At 39.5% G+C, this 19,743-nt stretch overlaps 8 protein-coding genes across 8 annotated transcripts; 4 read left to right on the plus strand and 4 right to left on the minus strand.

Moving 5' to 3' along the window:
* The first annotated feature begins 53 nt into the window (after positions 1 to 53).
* On the plus strand, positions 54 to 1,232 carry LOC108050438. The gene is made up of 3 exons (XM_017132128.2): positions 54 to 308; positions 669 to 877; positions 937 to 1,232. Exons 1-3 carry the CDS (start codon positions 115 to 117, stop codon positions 1,110 to 1,112), a joined length of 579 nt encoding a protein of 192 aa, XP_016987617.1. The 5' UTR covers positions 54 to 114; the 3' UTR covers positions 1,113 to 1,232.
* A 305-nt stretch (positions 1,233 to 1,537) lies between these two features.
* Positions 1,538 to 5,373, minus strand: LOC108050435 (protein suppressor of underreplication). The gene is made up of 4 exons (XM_017132126.2): positions 5,046 to 5,373; positions 4,519 to 4,718; positions 4,275 to 4,453; positions 1,538 to 4,149 (listed from the first exon to the last, which is right to left on the minus strand). The coding sequence occupies exons 1-4, from the start codon at positions 5,371 to 5,373 to the stop codon at positions 1,962 to 1,964; spliced, it is 2,895 nt and encodes a 964-aa protein (XP_016987615.1). The 3' UTR covers positions 1,538 to 1,961.
* A 14-nt stretch (positions 5,374 to 5,387) lies between these two features.
* LOC108050441 lies at positions 5,388 to 5,763 on the minus strand. Its single transcript, XM_017132132.2, has one exon. The coding sequence runs from the start codon at positions 5,589 to 5,591 to the stop codon at positions 5,388 to 5,390; it is 204 nt and encodes a 67-aa protein (XP_016987621.1). The 5' UTR covers positions 5,592 to 5,763.
* A 218-nt stretch (positions 5,764 to 5,981) lies between these two features.
* Positions 5,982 to 8,085, plus strand: LOC108050436. Its single transcript, XM_017132127.1, has 5 exons — positions 5,982 to 6,240; positions 6,301 to 7,300; positions 7,360 to 7,574; positions 7,633 to 7,871; positions 8,020 to 8,085. Exons 1-5 carry the CDS (start codon positions 6,101 to 6,103, stop codon positions 8,067 to 8,069), a joined length of 1,644 nt encoding a protein of 547 aa, XP_016987616.1. The 5' UTR covers positions 5,982 to 6,100; the 3' UTR covers positions 8,070 to 8,085.
* Positions 8,086 to 8,178: 93 nt separating this feature from the next.
* LOC108050440 (immediate early response 3-interacting protein 1) lies at positions 8,179 to 8,712 on the plus strand. Its single transcript, XM_017132130.2, has 3 exons — positions 8,179 to 8,387; positions 8,453 to 8,551; positions 8,615 to 8,712. The coding sequence occupies exons 1-3, from the start codon at positions 8,300 to 8,302 to the stop codon at positions 8,668 to 8,670; spliced, it is 243 nt and encodes an 80-aa protein (XP_016987619.1). The 5' UTR covers positions 8,179 to 8,299; the 3' UTR covers positions 8,671 to 8,712.
* LOC108050439 (biogenesis of lysosome-related organelles complex 1 subunit 2) lies at positions 8,626 to 9,281 on the minus strand. The gene has a single exon (XM_017132129.1). The coding sequence runs from the start codon at positions 9,196 to 9,198 to the stop codon at positions 8,722 to 8,724; it is 477 nt and encodes a 158-aa protein (XP_016987618.1). The 5' UTR covers positions 9,199 to 9,281; the 3' UTR covers positions 8,626 to 8,721.
* Positions 9,282 to 9,850: 569 nt separating this feature from the next.
* Positions 9,851 to 11,562, plus strand: LOC108050465 (2-aminoadipate transaminase). The gene is made up of 4 exons (XM_017132163.2): positions 9,851 to 10,115; positions 10,180 to 10,301; positions 10,366 to 10,667; positions 10,743 to 11,562. The coding sequence occupies exons 1-4, from the start codon at positions 9,954 to 9,956 to the stop codon at positions 11,432 to 11,434; spliced, it is 1,278 nt and encodes a 425-aa protein (XP_016987652.1). The 5' UTR covers positions 9,851 to 9,953; the 3' UTR covers positions 11,435 to 11,562.
* On the minus strand, positions 11,431 to 18,237 carry LOC108050463 (proton-coupled amino acid transporter-like protein CG1139). Its single transcript, XM_017132162.1, has 7 exons — positions 17,928 to 18,237; positions 13,743 to 13,896; positions 13,491 to 13,677; positions 12,804 to 13,429; positions 12,569 to 12,744; positions 11,969 to 12,124; positions 11,431 to 11,910 (listed from the first exon to the last, which is right to left on the minus strand). The coding sequence occupies exons 2-7, from the start codon at positions 13,892 to 13,894 to the stop codon at positions 11,819 to 11,821; spliced, it is 1,389 nt and encodes a 462-aa protein (XP_016987651.1). The 5' UTR covers positions 13,895 to 13,896; positions 17,928 to 18,237; the 3' UTR covers positions 11,431 to 11,818.
* Between the last annotated feature and the right edge of the window lie 1,506 nt (positions 18,238 to 19,743).

The following is a 19,743-nucleotide window of genomic DNA, read 5'->3' on the forward strand; positions in this document are numbered from 1 at the left end:
TCCCGAATCTTTGTGGTGAATTCTCCGGCACATGTTTATTTGAAATTCAAATAAACTGGCATATACACACAATCGTCAGTCGAAGTCGGAAATCCATCCAGAACAGAACACAGAATGCATAGTCCGCGCTTGTGGAATTTAAAGCGGGCTTCCGTCCTCTTCAGCGTCGCCCTGCTGCTCTATGTTTTTGTTTTCTCCAGTGGCTATCAGAAATACCAGATCGAGGGCATTATCAAACGGAGCCAACCGGAAAAGGTTTGGGAATATGTGGCGGACTTTAACAAGATGCGTATGCTAAACCCCACGATGTGAGTAGAAATCTAAATTGTAAAAACTCTCTTAATGCAAAATGTTTTTGACATTGTTAATATAATTTAATTAAATTTAAAATAATGTTAGTGCTGAAAATAAAAAATAATTTTTTGAACTGAGACTGTTTAGTCTCTATATATTTTGAACAATTTCTAAACACATGGAGGCCTAAATGTTTATAGAACCATATTAATATAGATCCCAACAATACACAGTAATGACATTTCTTGCTGCTTTATATATTGAACGTTTTCAAAAATTGAATGGTTTTTAAAGAGTTTTTGTTGGATATTCTATTTTATAGCACAGTAAGGAAAGTACTTACATTAATACTATTTATTTTTACCCATTCATAGCATGAATTTCAAGATCTTAGCTGATCACGGACACGCCCATGACTGGCGCTATACGGTGGAGTACACAGAAAAACTATCCCACTGGCCCTATTGGATAAATACAGCCACAGCCAAATACGTGGTCACCAAGACAATGCCCGGAGTGTCCCCGGTGGTCTATGCTATAAGGTCCACCCATGAGACCTGCTTCTTCAAGGGATTATACTGCTGTAAGTTGGGGAATATATATTACTAAATCTCTTATCTTATATCTCATCCTTCCTTGCAGTACAATCCCTTAGCGAGTTCATTTTCAGGAGCTCAAATGGTGATACCTTCGCCTTGGAAAACATTCAGTACCAGTGTCCACCTCTTTTGGGCAGCATGTGCCGACGTGAAATAGAATTCCAGCGACAAGCTGTCATGCATAACTTAACCATCATATTTGGCAAGCAACGAGTATGAAATTTTGACCAATTAATTTAAAACTTTTCTAAACGTTAGTTATAAAAAAATATCAAGATTATCCTGTCTTTTCAATGAAACACACAAATATTTTATTGAAATTAAACCCTCAAATATACAATAGTTTATTTTTTATTAAAAACGTATTGAAGGTAATAAAATAATAATATTCTATTTATCTTCAAAAAAAATAATTTAACTAAAAAACTCGCCTAATTACTGGCATATGTATATCATGGCGAGCACACACTAAAACAATAATGAATGAGGTACAACATAATAAAAATGTTTTAAATTACTGAGGCCGCGTTTTTTGTCTTCATGATAAGCTAAAAGTTTTGAAAATTAGATAAGTTTTCTCATGTTAAATCCTACTTTTAGGCAATAAAACGGGACTGTCTATGTTTCCAAAAAATAATAGCAAATAATGTTCAGTGTCTTTTTAATTGTATGGTAAAGTGATCTTCGAAATGTGCACATAAAATAGAAATTTAACTAAATTGGCTAGTTAATTGCTCAGATGCTCGTAATGTTCTACGGCTAACATTGTACACACATTGATATTACAACCTACAAAAAAGTCTTTTGTCGAAGTTTGGATGCTGTTAACTGTCTCTTTTGATTAAAAAATGTAAGCTACATTTTCACGATAAGATTTCTGATCTTTCTTCTTAATTTAATTTCGTATATGATAATAAGGTATAACAGTACCTAAGTGAACATTTAAAACTTATTTTAGAAATCTTTTCGTGAAAATATGGCTTTTATCCAGGAAGCAGGACTTTACCTAGCTTAATTGAATTTTGTTAACTTAACGTTTTCCTTAGTAAGCTATATTTATCCTGCTCTTTATTTGAACAGTTCCAATCGCTTTCTTTTTGTGGGCCCTGCAGCTCCACCACTCCTCGCTGATCGCGTTTGACATGCCGCTGCACTCGTTGAGGGAGTCACTGGTGTGCTTGGTGCACTAACCGATTCCACAGAGCTGGTCTGTGAAGTTCCTCCTCCGAAAACGGCGCCAAACCACCGAGTAAGCTTGGTGGCCTGCGTGGATTTCCCTTGCTGTTTTGGTGACTTGGGGGACTTCCGCAGCGATGCAACGATGGAGTTGCGATTTCCACTATTAGGCTGCGTCTTTTCCTGGGTGATTCCAGAACCTATCAAGTAATTGGTGATTTTATTGGCCTGCGTCGGCCTGGCGGACTGTTGATCTTGTTGCACGGGTGATACATCTCCAGAGGAATTTAACCTCATTCGACTGCCAAATTGGCCATTGTTGGTGATCTCAAAGAAGTCATCTTCCAACAGGGTTCTCCTCCTCTGGGTAAGGGGTTGTGCCACATCATCTTTCTGAGTTAGCGGCAAGGTGGGCAAGACTTTGGGACTAGTTTTCTCCTGGTGCTGCTGTCGTGGCTCAAACATTTGCTCTAAAATATCCAAACAAGAACGATCACGTTTTTTTTTCGGTGCTGAAACATTTGTTTTGGCATGCTGCTGCTGGAATTGCTTCACTTCTGAGCCAAATATTTTAAAACCCTCAAAGGGAGAGGAGGGTCGCGGCTGTGCCAAAGGAATCTGCGAAGGTTCCGAGGAGATGCTGAACAGATCCGGTGATTTGTTGGCACTTCTCTTGAGCGGTGGCAGACCCAAGCCTCCGCCAAAACTTGAACTTACAGGCGTCTCTGGTTTGCGCTTCCTTTTCAAAGCCTTAGTACGTCGACTTTGTGGTGGATCCTGCGGAGAACTTTCATCGTGGGAACTGTTGATCACCACAGTTTCCGCTTGTTCTTTCGACAGCGGAATGGCCACCATCTCCGAGTCGTTGAGCAAATTAAAAGCAGACGGCAAAGTTAGCAGCAAAGGTGTTTGCTGAGGGGTGAAGGGCACCCGAAAAGCAGGAGACACAATGGCATCTAAGTTGTCGGGGATTCGCTGAGCACATTGCATGTACTCCGAGGACAGGGAACTACCGCTAAGGACTTGTGGAGTGGGAGGCAAAGGTTTAAGGCTTGGCTTAGGCTTCGTTTTCTTTGCATCTTCCGGTTCCGACGGGCTTTTCCTCGGACGTCCTACCTTTCTTTTGGGAGTTTCCTGCGTAGGCTTTACCGGGGTTTTCTGCACTTTTCCTTGCTTGGCAACAAGCTTTTCCTTGGCTTCCTGCTTCACCCTGGGTTTGCTTGTCTTGGGCGTTTGATTTCCCTCAGCCTTGATTCTTTTTGGGGTACTCCGCTTGACATCATCCAGTGTGCGGTGTTTCAAGTACTTGCTGTTAATTTTAGACTCAGCGGATCGTGTTAAGCGCTGCATACCTCGAGTGGCCGGACGACCGATATCTATTGGACTGGCAGGTTGCAGTTTCTTTTTTTTCCTACTAACCGAGGGCTCTGTTTTGGGCGTGACAAACGCAGGAGCAGTTTCTGCCAGAGGTGTGCTTAAGGTATCCATGGAAACCCTTAGCACACGCACATTGAGCTTCCTTGTCTTGGGAGTAAAGGTAGCTGTTGCCGCGCGAGTTATCTTTTTGGGTGCCACTTCCACAACTGCATCCTCTTCCTCCGAATCGGTGAGATCGGCTTTTTTCTGTCCTGACTTCCGCTTACTAAATTTCTTCTTAGATTTCATTCTTGGTGATTCGTTTGAGGTGGGCGTTCGATTTGGCGGTGTGTTTGGAGGCGTCACAATCTCGCAATCATCGCTAGAAACTATCAGGATTTGATTTTGATCAGCAGCAGGTTCCACTGTTATGGGTTCAACGTCAGAGTCAGAGGATTCAAAGACCAGCGGCGACATGGCCACCACTTCATCCACGCTGTGCTCGGATAACTTATCCGTGTCTTCAGACTGCACTGTTTCGTTTTGCAGAGCCGGATTATTATCTATGGAGGCGATTGTTGAGCAGACTTCCGAGGAGCCACTTAGCGTGCTCTGACTATTTTTTGAAGCCAACCACAGGTTCAGATTGTGCCTGTATTGCTCAGGTGCTACGAGCGGCAAGCTTTTGTCGAACTGATGACGGAAACGTCGCAAACGGAAGTCCCTAAAATATATTATATAAATTAAATAACATAAAAATAATTCTTTTGATAATTCCAATGAAGAACTCGAACGACTCGATCAGAATTATCTAGAGATAAGATTAAAGACGTTTACGGGGTCACCTACTTAATATACTCGCTGAGGAATCCTCGCTGCTTGTAGTACTCTTCGAGATCTATGCGCTTGCTAAACACCTCCTTGGGATCTGGTATGTGGAACCTGCGATCGAAGCTCTGGAAGCTTCTGTACTGATGCTCCAGACGACCACCCAACCGCAGTACATTGTATAGCAACTTCACATCGGACTGCAGAAAGAAAAACCAAAAGAATTAAAGCTCCATGTGAGCCAATTATGATTGCATTGCCTCACCGTAATGTCAACACTGGAGATAACAACGTTTACCCGTCCCTCGAAATGCTTGAGCAGCATGGAGGTGCAGAAGCTGTTGTTCAGCGAGTGCCCGCGATTGTCCACCATAACGTAGTCGAACTTGAGGCGGCTAAGATCTCCTATGCTACGCAACTGGCTCCATTTCGCCAGGTAAACATTGTGTGGGGAGTCTGTGGTGTCTATAAAATAATAAACTATATTTAGTGAAAATTACCTTAAAATAATTAACATGTGTTAACATAAAAAACACATCATCTTAGATTTAAGTTAAATATTTTGCGTGTTTCGTTTTATTGCGAAATATAATGAAAAACTGTCAAGACTAAAACAAAACTATTAATCATGTTTTTGTGATTCATTTAAAAGTTATGCCAAGCTTAACTTTCTTTTAAAATTCATTCTTATAAATGAAGCAAAATGTAATGTGCTATCCCTTTTCCCTAGAGAAATGTATTAAAAAATATAGTATAAAACTTTTATCAAGGTTTGAAAATAAAAAATCATACCTTGCACTCCTTGAATAGTGCACACCTGCAGGTCGGTCAGTGTGTCCAGATGAAACCGCCATCCGGCGAGCAGTTGCTCATCATTCTGAAGCGCTATAAGTGTTTTCTTGGCGGGATCAATGGCACTAAGAAGTGCCGCCACCGTGGCCGATTTTCCAAGACCACTTTCATCGTTTAGAATGCAGAACTCCCGCTTGGCCAGACGATCGTAAAGGAAGCGCACTGCCTCCAGCTGGAAGCTCTTGAGGTACTGCGTTACGTGGCTAGTGACCAGTGCATCCGCCGAGAGCCTGAGCTCCGGAGTCTGCTCGGAAACAAAGTGATACATTTATAGATATCAACCTAATGGTGGGCGTGATGCAACGCCAGGTAGATGGCCACCAGGATGTAGAGCATCTGCAGGTACGAGAAGATCACAAACATCGAAAACGACCCAATTATCATTTTCCGCGCCACTGGTGGCCCATCGAATTCGATATTTTCCGGATGCAGTATGTCCACCACGTTGTTGTTGTTGATGATGACAGGATGTTGGACGAAATGCATGTGTTGTTGCCTTGATTATTTTGGGAAAAGATATAGGTTTTCCCAGGAAATTATTCTCTTGACGGGGTGCGGGAATTGGCTCAACAATTGAGCAAGAAGAAATTATTATTTTTGGCTCCAATTTTTATTTTACCATTCACACAGATCCGGCTGCGTCTTGTTGGCGCGATCAGCTGTTGGACGTCGGCAGTGTTGGCAAACGAAGGAAAGCTTAAAGTAGCCAAATCACAAAAATCATACAATATATAGCTAGATTTTAAGAAAAACGAAAAACTTATTAAACCTATTGTAAATTAAACATAAACATGTTTTCGAATAAAGCATGATGCTCTGTGTTTAATTTATGTTAATTGTTGTTTTAAAAAGTTCTCTGTTTAATTTAAAAAAAGATATTCTTAACCAGCAGCACTAGGAGCAACTAGTTGTTGTCGCTTTACAACACCATCACAATTGTTGCGTTTTTATAAGCGGTTTGTTTTGCTTTGAGTTTTTCTTTAAAAAAAACTATCATGGCTGTTGCAAAAAAGGGAAAGCCAGCAGTTAAAAAGAAAAGTCCAGAAAAGGGAAAAGTGCAGAAAGCTAAAGCTGCCCCAGCCACACCGCCTGCAACAGTAAAACAACGAACTGTGGTCACCCCTTGGCGAGACACGTGCGTAAATAAAACTAAAAAAAAAACTTTAAGTTATTAATTAAACTATACAATTTGTAGACTAGAATTCAAAACTACTTATGACTGGTTATTTGGCAAAACATCTACACCCGCCAACCGGCGCCTGGCACTCAGTAAAATTCGCATTTGGAATCTGCGAAGAGGAAACCTCTGCCCGGCGGCTGTTTTGGCCACTTCGGTGCTCGTCCAGGCTCAACTGGACGATCAGGAGGAAAACTCAAAGATACAGAGCACCTATGCCAGTGCCTTCAATCGATTTTACAACTTCATGTCATCTATCATCCAGGGTCACAATATGAGCAGCATGTACGAAACGGCCAAGGAACTGGGACTCCAGTCGTTTATCGTGGATCTGCGGCACTTGTGCGCCCACGGACAGGAGCTGCCGCCAGTGGAAGTCCTAAGGAACACCTCAGAACATTGCCTGGAGTGGCTGCGCACCTACTACTGGCTGCCACACAAGGAGACAATGTCAAATTTAGATGCCGGCAAGCTGCAGCGCAAGGACAAGATTAAGTTTGAAAATGCTGTGAACAGTCTTTTAGAGATCTACGATCTGACCCTGGAGTGCCATCTCAAGGGTGCGGAGAAACTTAAGGCCATCAGCAAACTTAAATCCAGCGCAGAATTTAACAAGATTCGGGTTTTCTCCTCTAGCAAGAAGGCAAAGACATCGAAGGAAATACTCGATGCGGTAGTAAATGATCTGAGTGCGCTGGTTAAAAAGGAGTCCACTTCTATGAAAGCGTTGACGGACATTTACACTCGCTGCCTGCTTAAAATGGAATACTTCCTTGGAGCTGGCTTGCAAATTGATGACAACGAGGATGCTCTCATTTCAGCCACGCAAGGACTTTTCAGACTTCTAGCCATGCAAGGATATATCGAAAACTTATTTGCGGCTCTAGTGCAGTTAACTGAAAACACAAACGAGACAGAAAATAGACGACTGGGAGCCAGCTATTGGGCCACCAAGATGATTGAAACATTTGCAATGCTGTTCCGGATGAAACGGATGTACAAAGGGGAACTAGATTTGGTTTGTATAAGTAGGAGATTCATAAAATATATATGCTAATTGTTCCACTTCTTTTCTAGAACGATAAATTAAAACCAGCGGATTTTTCATCTCTTAACACGGATAAGATATCGAAAACCATGCGCAGTCTTTTAGTACATTCAAATGTAGATCCCTCCCTTACCCTTATTTTTGGAGATAATCCAAAGAAGTCAAGAACGTTGGTCTTTGAGCGGGAGTTTATTTTGCAGCGTGTTGGTCCTTTCAATAAATACTCAGGGCCAATACTTAAAGGGTAAGCTTCGATTGTTCTTAACATGAATGTTGTAATAATATTTACGGAGTTTCCTTAGGTTATTACCCCTTGCGGATCCTCCTTATAGCAAGTCGCAAATAACGGATTTGACCGAACTCTGTGACATTAGATTAATGGGGTACAAAACGGAGTATAAAGTGGAGGATAGGAGTACCCCGGTGGAGAGTTATAACCTGGAATTCCTGGAAAAGCTTGTTGCCAAAGCAGCTCAAAGTAAAAGCAATAACTTCAGCAATCTAGAATCCTCAGATTTGGGCATTTGGAAAATGGAGAACGGTGGGTTTTATTTGGTTTATATTTGGAAACATTTGAAACAATCCTTGTGGAATTACTCAAAATTGTATTTTTATTCAGTCCACAATTTTAAAGTTTTAAAAAATTTTTAAGTTATTTTTAATAATTTATTTTTTCTCATTCTTTACAGATAACGATTGGTCTAAATGTGCATTGGGTGTATTACCTTGGGCTCAATAAATATACCATTCATGTTTAATTATTTTTTTAGTTAATAAAGGACAGTACAAACACAAAATCAAATTTCCAATTGGCGCGCAATTCTTTTTGATATTTAACCATTCACAATAAGCACATCCAATCAGCTGTTTCCGCGCTTGCAGAGAATGGCAAGTCGGCATCACTGACGTCAACAATTATTCGCCGATTTTGGTTTATTTTGATGTAAGTAAGCGTAATTTGGCACAAAAATGTTTACTCTTTGGACGCTGATCGAATCCACACTCCTCTGCCTGAATGCAGTGTGCATTCTGCACGAGGAGCGTTTCCTGGCCAAGTGTGAGTTTCCACTTTAATTTTTGGCTCCCTTTGCCACGATGTTACAAATTTGGCACATTTTTTAGTTGGCTGGGGACGACAGGCGGGTCAGCAGGATTTTGGAGCACCCACTGCCAAGGATCAGGTGCTGAATCTCATCCGTTCTATTCGCACAGTGGCAAAAAGTAAGTATTATATATTGTAATCCCTGAAAACTTTCTACATCTTTACCCTCTTCCCATTTTCAGTTCCTTTGATATTCCTTAACATAATTGCGATTATATTTAAACTATTACTTGGTTGACATAAAATTACTGTAATAAATGTACCATAAAGCCTTTGTAAATGAGTAGTCTTACTGTGCCACTTGGCTGCCACCAGATTTCCTTTGGAGCACGACCTTGACCCGGTTTTCCAGGGCTATGCTATAGGCATCTAGTTTATAGGCCGCCGCCTCCAGTTTGTCCACCGTATCGGAGATTTCGTCGATTTGCTGCATCATTGGAGCCAATTGCTGGAACTTAAGGCTCAATTCACTAGTTGATGTGTTAAGATTCTCAGCAATCTGCCGCATATCCTTGTACTTGGCAATTGTGGCCTTGTTCATCTCCTCCAGTAGCTTATAATCCTCTAGAGGAGCGTTCAGTTCGTGGGTGATGTACTCCTCCGTTTTGTTGAACATTTTCGTGGCAAGGCGACTGAGGTTCGGGTCGTGACGCGTCAGAGCCTCGAAACTGGAGGCGCTGGATAAAGTTGGTCCGTGTTGTGGGGAGTCCAGGAAAAGATTGGGGTCCTGTGCCGCAGCAGCAGCGCTGGTTGTTGGTTGTTCCATGTTTACTTGAAGGGAGTTGTGATTTTCCGAGTTTTCCAAAAACAAAGTAATTGCTGTAATCAGCTGTTGTTGGCGTTGCCCTGGGAATGGCAATTCCAATTGGACCTTGTGGAATTCGCAACGAAACGCGTTTAAATAAAGTAAATGCGATACTCGACCGTTACATATCCTCTATTTAGCTAAAATCTGCCTTTTTCCAACTTTGTTTTTATTATTTTTCCAATGGCTTTAAGTTTAGTTAAATTAATATGGGAACTCAAATTTTCGAAATAAATTTTGATAGAAAAGTTTTAGGTTTTCTTTTGGTTAATATAATTTAGTTATTTTTTAATAAAATATAAAGCTGTATCTTAGTTTAAAAAAGGTTTCTCAAACTTTTGTTTTAAATGTGTGTAAGATAAGCTGTTTGTAGGACTTATTAATATGAGACACAAGTTTTTAATGGTAATACTAATAAAAAAATTAATTAATAAAGTAATTCAAAATCATTTTAATTTTCCACGTCATATATAATAATATAGTATTTTAAAAAGGACATATTATAACGTTAAGTTAAACTAAATTAGCTTTCGTTTCTAGTCTGAATACTAATAAGAATTTAAAGCATTTCTTTTGTCTATAAAAGCTTATACCCCTAGCTTTTACAAGTAATAGGTATAACACGAAAATGTTAAAAGTTTTCCCATTGTTTTTAATAAATGCGAGTACCCAGCGCACAGATAAGACATTAGTATGCCTGGAACTACACGCTAAACATGGCGAAGAGCAATCAAGATCGAAAACTAAAGCACCTCTTCGATGGAGGCGACTGGAATGTTTACCAACCCAACATCCTCAATCTCGGCGTGGGTGCTCCGGGAACTGATCTCCTGAGCTCCAACTGCGACAGCTTCAGGAAGGCCACGGATCATTGTCTGGTTAGTAAATCTCTTACGCAACCCGCTCTCTTTATCAATGACCTTCTGGGCAATCTTCTTTTAGGAACGCGAAAAGCGGGACAATCAGTCGCTGATTTTTCAATATGGACCCACGAGTGGTACGTTTGAGGTGCGCCGTGAGATATCCACCTATTTCACAGAAATGTTTGAAAGCCCCGTCAACTGGTAATCTTATGCGGCTCTTGTGGCTTTAACATTTAACTATCTAACTTTGTGGTTTTGGTTTTAGTGAGGATCTAATGATTACCACAGGAGCTACTCAGGGCCTTCACCTACTTCTCTCCACGATGATAGACTTACAGGGATTTGTATTCGTGGATGAGTACTCATATATGATTGCTTTGGATAGTATAAAGCACTTTAATAGTTTAACCATAGTTCCTGTAAAACTAAACGATGATGGGGTGGATCTTAATGATCTTGAGGAGCAGGTTTCTAAAAGGCGTTTCAGTTCGGAAAAGAAAGAGTTCTGGGGAATGTACTACACGATTCCTACCTATCATAACCCAACGGGGATTTTATTCTCGCCAGGTGAGTTTAGTTCTCGGAATCCTATTATAAAATATTTAAAACTCTTCTATTTACATTTATATTTATATTTTTCAGAGGTTTGTCGTGGAATTGTGCAACTGGCTCGCAAGTTCGACTTCCTGGTGGTCTGCGATGATGTCTATAACATTCTGCACTATGGTGAAAAACCGACCCACTCCCGCCTGATGTCCTACGATGATAGAAAGGATGCCGACTTCGCAGGCCATGTCATTTCCAATGGCAGTTTCTCTAAGATTCTGGGTCCTGGCGTTCGCCTGGGTTGGTTGGAAGTTCCTGCGCGTCTAAAACCGATCCTGGATGGATGTGGATTTGCAAACAGTGGGGGATGTTTCAACAACTATACATCCGGAATTGTCGAGAGTCTCTTCGAGCTGAAGTTGGCCCAAAAGCAGATAGCTGTATTTTATGAGGCCTACAAGGAGCGAATGCTGGCCACCACGCAGGTTCTGCGCGATGAGCTGCCCCAATGTTGCAAGTTAGTAAGTCCCACTGGAGGATACTTCATTTGGGTGCGAATCCCCGATTGCCTGGATTCCCGAGAGTTTCTCAAGTACTGCCTGGAGCATCAGAAGATTTACTTTATAGCAGGACCACGTTTTTCTGTGGATGGACAATCTGGTAAGCAGTTCTTCCGATTGTCCATCGCGTTCTATCCGAAGGAAAAACTGGTGGACGGAGCCAGGAGACTCTGCCAGACTCTAAAGGATTACATAGTCACCCAAAAGATCCCCCAGGGCGTATCTTAATATGGCAATATATTTTTATTAATATGCTTGCTATCGTTCTTTAAATATGACTTATAAAGATGTGACTTGGCACTAAACTACTTATCAAGACGTTATCTACTATATAAAGAGATATTATGATATACACACACTTGTTGTACAGATTCTTGGGCACGATGCTTAAAAATATCACAAATCTGATAAATTCTATACAAATACACAACAAATAGTTCTGAGTAAGAAGTTTACACATGTAAACTGTATCTCTAACTTTAGTTGTATCTGTATCTTGTCATTTGTGCTGCGCTGCGAATGTCTACAGATTTCAATATCTTTCGATTGCTCATAATACTTTCGCTTGAATTGGAATGCCCGCTGGCGGATTTGGGTTCATGAATATGTTGACTACTCGGAGAAGGTCAGCACGATCTCTTTGAGCGAGGTGTACGTGCCGATTACCAGGCCCAGGATGCCCACAATGATGAGCACAAAGTTGCCTGTAAGGATTGCCGTTTAGATTATGGATTTTGTTAAGTACTTTGTAGGATTACTCACTCAACACTAGCCACACCTTTCCGATTCCCTTTGTCGTGTACCAATGCGTGCAGATCTGGATGAGGGCCGGGAAAGCTAGACCCAAGGCAGAAAGGCACAGAGCTCCAAACAGGGAGATGAACAGCTCCAGGTTGGGAATGGCCACGGCCAGAAGGACTGTGAATACAAATAATAAAATACCGGTTTATAATTCATGATGGGTAACTATTTAAAGGCTTATATCTTCTAAGTTTTTTTCAGTTTTGAGATCAAAAGTAGATCGCGTCTTGAATCTTTCACAAAAATAGCATTATTTTATTTGAAATCTATTAGCATTCAAAACTTATTTTGGTCAATTTTCGCAAAAAAATCATGATGTAAAAAACGGTCACGAATAAATTGTTTGAAAGACAGATATTTGATATTATATATCCTGCACAATAAAGTATTATATTTTGACCAATTTTAAACAGTAAAATGTAATATTTTTTATAGAAACCTAAACATTCTAAAATGTTTTTGTAAGTCTTGGATCTTAAGGATAAGCTAAAAAAGTGAAAGCTGTAATCTTTAAGATCTTAAGATATAATATTTGTCTAAAACCAAAGAGCGGAAACTTACAGGTCATCAGGACAAGGATTGTCCGCACGGCGTACTCCCAAAACAGGGCATTACGTTGGGCTCCCAAACGCTTGGCCACATAATCGTTCCAGGTAATATCTATGGCCACATAGCAAGCCAATCCATGGGTTATATAGATGGCAAAGGCCAGCATTCCCTTGACGCACATGGAAAGTCTGAAAGAGGAGTCTTTTAATTAAAGAATACTAGGAAGACTACTTTAAGGTAAACTTACACTTCATGCTCTGGCATATTAAGAGTAATGGAACCCAAAACCGCGGATCCATAGTTAAGATAACCAAACAGACCCATGCCCACGTAGAGGAACACAATGAGCACCATGGATACGTTGAGGACTCCACAACTGCCACCGAATTTCTGCGGGGTTTTCATCTCATTCTCCAATGGCAGGATCACGCCAATAGCCTCAAGAGCAAACAAAACTGTGCCGAAGAAAAGCGGGAAATTGGAGGGTTTTCCAAAGGCATCCTTGCCCTCTGTGGTGACCGGTTCCCGGAAGATATAGTAGCAGATAATGCCAAAGGAGACCATGGTGATGGCATTAGCCAATGTAGAGAAAGGAGCCAGATACTTCAGATTGCGGACCCAGTTGATCAGGATTAGAGGCAGCAATATGATGATCATGCAGAGTCGCACATCGATATTGGTGTCAGCCACTGCATCCACAATGGCCTTGATGTTGGAGGCCACAAAAACCACGTATACGCAGCATGTGCCCAGTTGGTAGATCAGCAGGAAAGTATTCACCACAGTGCCAATATATGGAGCGAAGAAACGGAAGAATTTTGGACCTTCTCCCATGGCTGTCTCCGCCACCATTGGATAGTTCATGCTGGGCATCTGATCAAAAAAAACTCTATTAATCTGGAATACATAAATCTGGGGTATACTCCTAACTAACCTTTTTCCTACGGCATAGTTCATACTGCGCCTTGATCAACTGATGGATGCAGAAAGTGCAAATGAAGCCAATGACGATGGTGCCAATGGCCCCTGTAATATAGCCGGAGTTACGAAAAGCATTCGGCATGGCCAGAATGCCAGTTCCCAGAGAACCCTTCAACAAATGGAACAGGGTCTCAGAATTTCTAAAAGTAAAAAGTTTTTAATTAATATATATAATATTTTATAGGGCTATTATAGCTATACTTACGTGGTGGGATGCTCCACATCCCGATGGTGGTAGGGATTGTAGTCGGGATCCTTGGCCACTATGGCCTTGTTCTTCTGACCCTTCTCGGCCAGCTCCAATTTGTCTGCATGATCGCTGACATAAGCCGCATTGCTGAGGCCATTCTTAGTCATGACTATAAGAGAACATATAAATACGAATTAAATTGATGTGCTAAAAGAATTGCAGTATAAATATATTATCTCTAGCAAAACAACAAAATCGAATTATTTGCATTTCTAAAACAAAACTATTTAATAGATAATTTTCTTTTTAATTAGCGCATAGTAAGGTATTTTAAATAACATGTCAGCATATGTATTAGGCAGACGTTCAAAATAAAATAAAATAAACGGTTAACAATTCTAACCTTTTCCCTCCTGAGGTGGTGTTTAATTTAAAGAAGGCGTATAAATATAGAAATTTATGTTTGTCTTTATCCCAAGTGGCAAAACTTAGTTTTATAGAGCGTTTGCTCTGATGTTTTAGGTGATTACAATTTGAATGTATTAAAAACTAATACTAATAACGTATATTTTAAATCACCTTAAACTATTAAAAGCTATTTAAAAACAAATGTTATATTTTTACATGGTTACAGGAATTTCACGGGTCGAAAATATGCAATAACATTATTTCTTGTTTAAACAATTTATCATATGTTAAAATAAAAAATATAAATTCTTTAAAAAAAACTGTTTTTTTTTTCATATTAGAGCTATTTTAAGTAAAATAAAATTATTTCGGAGAAAAACACGACTAAACTCAGACGGGAAACTCATTTAATATATGTGTTGAATAGCTGCTAAAATGTAGTAACAACAAACTTTTTTGTGATAATTGATTGAAGAAAATCACCTATTTCTTATGTGCTACAGCCTCTCAAAACAACTCCTTTTAACCAACTTAAAGTAGCTATTAAGTTACTTAGTTTAATGTCACTCCTTTGAACAATTATCTCTATCAGATGATCCCCGTATGCCACAGTTTTATCTACATCTGCATCCGCATCAGTGGCGCAACAAGTGCGTGATGTGCACGGTGCTCTGAAAATAGTCAGTGCCGCTGACATATTTCTAAATTGAATGCAGACCTCGGCAATGTCAAGTTCAGTGCTAGCGAAGCATTGGCCCGTCGTCCATTCCCCTCCGAATTTAAGGGTATTACGAGTAGTACCTGACAATTCGTGCAATTCGTTCTGAGACGTGCTAAAATAGAACGAATCGAATAACAAAGGCCAATTTTAGTGTCACTTGTCTGTAGAATCGGACTTTGTTATCCGCCCTAATCGTTCCGCCCCTTAATGTCGCCATATCTCAGCCCATGATGCTTAATTAGAAAATATGTATCTCTGTGACAATGGGCAATTTGAGACTTTACAGCTTCCAGTTAAGATAATCTCATCTACCCGAGAGATATGGACATTTTGGCAAATTCCCCCAATCTTGTCTTGTTCTCTGTTTTCGTGTTATGATCGTGCCTTTTAGCAATTATCGTCGTGATATCGTGATATCTGCAGATCAGATATATAACGATATGATATGCAAGTCGGTCTTCGGTTCTCCTTCCTCATAAGCCTCCCAGACTAGATCTATAACCTGAATGACTCTCTGCATAATCTCAAGAACGGCGGCTTTTCATGTACCACTTACAAAGACTGAGAAATGCGGAAGTCATTAACCGATCTCCGGGGAGCTCTTGACAGTGATTATACTAAATTGAGTTTTGGGAACGCATGAGTAATATCTTCACATGGGAAAACTATGCAGTGCAATTTATTTATGAGTGGGATAATTGTTCCCTTGCATATATAATGATTTTATGGGAAATTCTAAGTTTTCAAAAGCTATGGGTTAAAAAAAAATTGTATAGCTATTATTAAACTAATTTAACTGGGCGTATGAGTAATATATTAATAGGGGTATAGCAGTAAAACATTTGTATTTATTTATTCAAATGGTAAAAGCTTTAATTTAAAAATGACTAAATCCTGTTTCATTAGTTATGACTGAGTTTTAATGGACAAAACAATTCAAACATTTGCTATTAACATTTTTTATGGGAAATTCTTTAACAATAAAGCTACCACATATATAACTTTCTAATAGTCTAATTCCGGCTTACTCATCGGATCATCACCAAAAATAGACAAAGGCCAAAATTCACGCAAAACCGAATTCGCAGAAATAATTTCCATAATTTATTTCAACCAAGCTCAAACAAAACAAACCTCTTTAGTTTGTTTTAATAATGAAGTGCAGGCGGTTTTAACTGGATTGGCATACCCCATTCGCATCACACTAATAAATTAATTTTATTTGACAATTTGCAATTTGCCAATTTGTTTTGACTCGGCTGCAGATGATTTACAGGGCCTTTTCCTTTCTATTTGCCTTCATTTTTTTTTGGTTTCACATGCAGCTGTCTATAAATAATTTTTGAAAATTTTGTTGAGCCAAGAATTCCCCATGAATCGCTTGAATTTTGTTCACGTGAACGCCAGCGGAATATGAATTGAAAGCAGCACGCGACTCTCCCGGCTTTTTGTTTTGGTTTCTTCGCTTGTGATTGTGTTACTATTTACTCACTGGTGTCTCACTCACTGTGGCTTTTAGCCGTCTAGACTCTCGAGAGTTAGCCAAGTTCAATGAGCCAGGCCAAACCGCTTGGCCTTAGCTGTTTTGCAGCACTTGAGACTCGCCGCCGTGGAATACAAATTTCAATTGTCAGCAGCGGTGGCTTTCTGGTTGGCAGTGGAATCTTGGCCTGGCCCAAACGACTTCTAACTGGCTTGCTTATAAAAGCCGATGGCCTTGCTCCGCTTAATCATTTCGTTTTCGAAACTGGAGTTTTCGACTGTCTGGCTTAGCCCCTCTGGCAGTGAATTTTGGAGTGGAAAAGTTCTTGGCACTCGCGACATTCCGAGCTGGAGGAAAATTTATATTGTCCAACTGTTTTCAGACTCACAATGTGTTAGTGCAACTGCAACTGGCAATTTTTAATGCAATTTTCCACGCGAAGTGATAATTAAATATACGTATTGGACTAAAGAAAACAAGAGAGGTTGAAATAATTTGATTTTTACAGAGAAAATTTAACGTGATTTTTTAAGGGAAAAACAGAAAGAGAGTTAAAGGTTTCTAAAGTAGTTAAATAGCAAAAACCATATTTGTTTTCAAATATTTTAGTTGATATTGATTCAAATTTACTGATTATATGTATATAAATATGTCGGTTCATCTATCTTAACTCTAAATATGTAACCAATATCAGTCAATCTTGCCAACCTTATTTTTCCTCAGTTTTGCACTAGCTATTAAATTATTTTTAAACTTTAATACGTCTGCTAATCACAACTTTAATGCTATAAAATTGTTTATCTCATGTTTGTAATCATCTTTAAGAATACTTTGCTGCATAACCTTTATTTTTCAAAATTACTCAGGGGTGTGCAAATGTCAGAAAAGTCACTGATCTTTGTTTGGCAACACATCAGCTTGACCAACTTGACGTATGAGTGATGTGGGTTGAAAGCCATGTTCTTTATCACATTCTATGCTGCTTATCATTAAAGACACTTGCAAAACAAATAATATTCAATGGATTTATAGCACTGCATTGTAAATATTGTACAAAGACTTAAGATATTTCCATGATATAAATGGTTGTGGGCAATGAGGATTATATCTTCAGATATAAAATTGTTATATCTACTGGAAATGTTCCATGTGTCCACTGATAAGTAAATATTGTACAAAGTCTTAAAATTCTTAAAAATAAGTTCATATCTAAAGATACTTTGGATCTTATCTGTAGATATAAATATAAGTTATGTTTGTTAATAAATGTATTTAACTCCTTTAAAAATACTTGTGTTTATCTGAGGTTCATATCTAGTGAAGAACAGTGCTCTTTGAACTATTCCTGATCTATTTTTGGTCTTCCGATCGATTATTTGCGTCAGACGTTTGATGCGCGTCGCTGGCTAAATTTAACTGCAATTAATTGGGGGTTAGTCCACTTAACTTAGCTAAACTGAACTCAACGATCTGTGCACTCATGCCCGACTTACTAATTTGCCAAAGTTGAGCGTCGCGACTTCCGCTGGCTAATTAGCCCAAAAAAAAAAATAAAAACACAAAACAAAAATATGGGTTGTTCACTTACCGTTTTAGGTTTATGAAACCCTTCTTTTTAACAGGAATGAATGCACTTCTATTCGTGCAATATCCAAATAACCAGTATAATCGAAAATAGCTGGTGCAAAAAAGCCTTTGAACAACTGGCAATTAACCGAAACACTCGTTTACAGAAACGACGAAAAATCAAAACATAAATCTAAATCAACGCGGATCAACGCTAAACAGAACTCGTACCGCCGAGCACTTGTTAAACCGTACTATACTATACTATGCTATACTGTACGATACTATGCGATGATGTATAGTTGGTCGGATCTGCGATGTGATCGTGTTGGCCGCGCGTTAACGACTAAATCAGACCCACCGTGGGTCACCAGTTTTAAGCATCGCGCGAATCGGTGTGCGATACCCACATACAGCGGATTTCACACAGACACTCCCGGCACACAGGGAAACATCTCGCACATTTGCCGAGTGTCGCAGAATCCCACTGAGATCGGTGGAAAGAGGGGCTTGAATTGGTTGAGGGGCGGCGGAACCACCTTTTGTATGCCAATCTCATCGCTTGGGACAGATTACATAACTCACTGGGGTCCCTTGACTCATCGTAAACGATCCTTAGACCTCCTTATCTTAAATAACTTTGGGCTTAGCTGACTTCATTCAATTTTGAACTTTTTTTTAAACATTTTATAACGTTTACTATGAGTCAACTTCAGATCCTTTCTTAAACATCTTTGTCATTTCTAATTTTTTTTTAACTAAAGCCTGCTTATTTTAAACATTTCTTTTATCTTAAGCTGAGTATTTCCAAAACTTTTTTATTTATCCTTCATTATGTTATTGTCTATCTCACAATTTTTATAGCAAACTTTCCATTTATAATATCATTAAAATAAAAACAGAAAACAAGAAGAAGTTTTTTCAACACCGGAATGCTTTTTATTTTCTATAGTGACATTGCTAGTTCGTAAAATCATTAATATATATATTTATGTATATCTAATAAATATTCTATAGTTACTTTTCCCAGAACTCTAGACTGTTTGTCTTTCAGCAAAGTCCCCACTAATTACTAGGCCAACATGGTCCAATAATATTTGTGTTAACAATTTGACTCAGAGCGAACTGCCTTGTTTATTTCCTGTGATGCTGTTTCTAGGATCTAGAAACTAAATCTATTTCATTTTTTCTGTTCTAGAACTTGCCATTTAAAATAATAGTTTTTATATAACATTATCCCATTTCGCATTAATACAATTTGTCTTTCTTTCTACCTGTTTATCAAGTTCAATATCTTTAATGACAGGCCCTTAAAGTAAACCAGATTCCTTGAATGGGAATTTGGATCTGTTCCTTAACCAGCTTTCCCTGTTTCCCAAACATTAACATCGATTAACCGTAAGCGATCGTTTTATGACTGTCACTCAACGTGTTTTCATGTTTTCATGTAACCATCATCAAGGCCTGCGCTTCTGCTCCTGCCGCCCGACTTCTCCCGACTCCGCCCAACTCCATGATCGGTGGGCCACTTTTTCTGTCTTGGCACAGAGACGTTGCCAAATATTTGGCCGGGGCATTGTCTGGCTTATGGCAAGACGGCAAGACGGCAAAAGAACCAGTAACCAGTAACAACTACTGTGTCCATTGCAGGCAGTGCAAGACACTTCGATCGACTGGCAATTAACATGTTTTTTTTTTCTGTTGCTCGAATCGATGGCTTAATGCACTTTCTCAGCGCCAGTTAACTGGTTTCCAGATTTTGGTAGGGGATACGCAAAGGGGAGAGGGGCACGTTCTGCGACAGGCTGTTTACTTGGCCAAATGAAATTTCGTTCGGT

Source organism: Drosophila rhopaloa, unplaced genomic scaffold (genome assembly GCF_018152115.1).
Source record: "Drosophila rhopaloa isolate 14029-0021.01 unplaced genomic scaffold, ASM1815211v1 contig_163, whole genome shotgun sequence".
In the NCBI taxonomy this organism is placed as follows: Eukaryota; Metazoa; Arthropoda; class Insecta; order Diptera; family Drosophilidae; genus Drosophila; species Drosophila rhopaloa.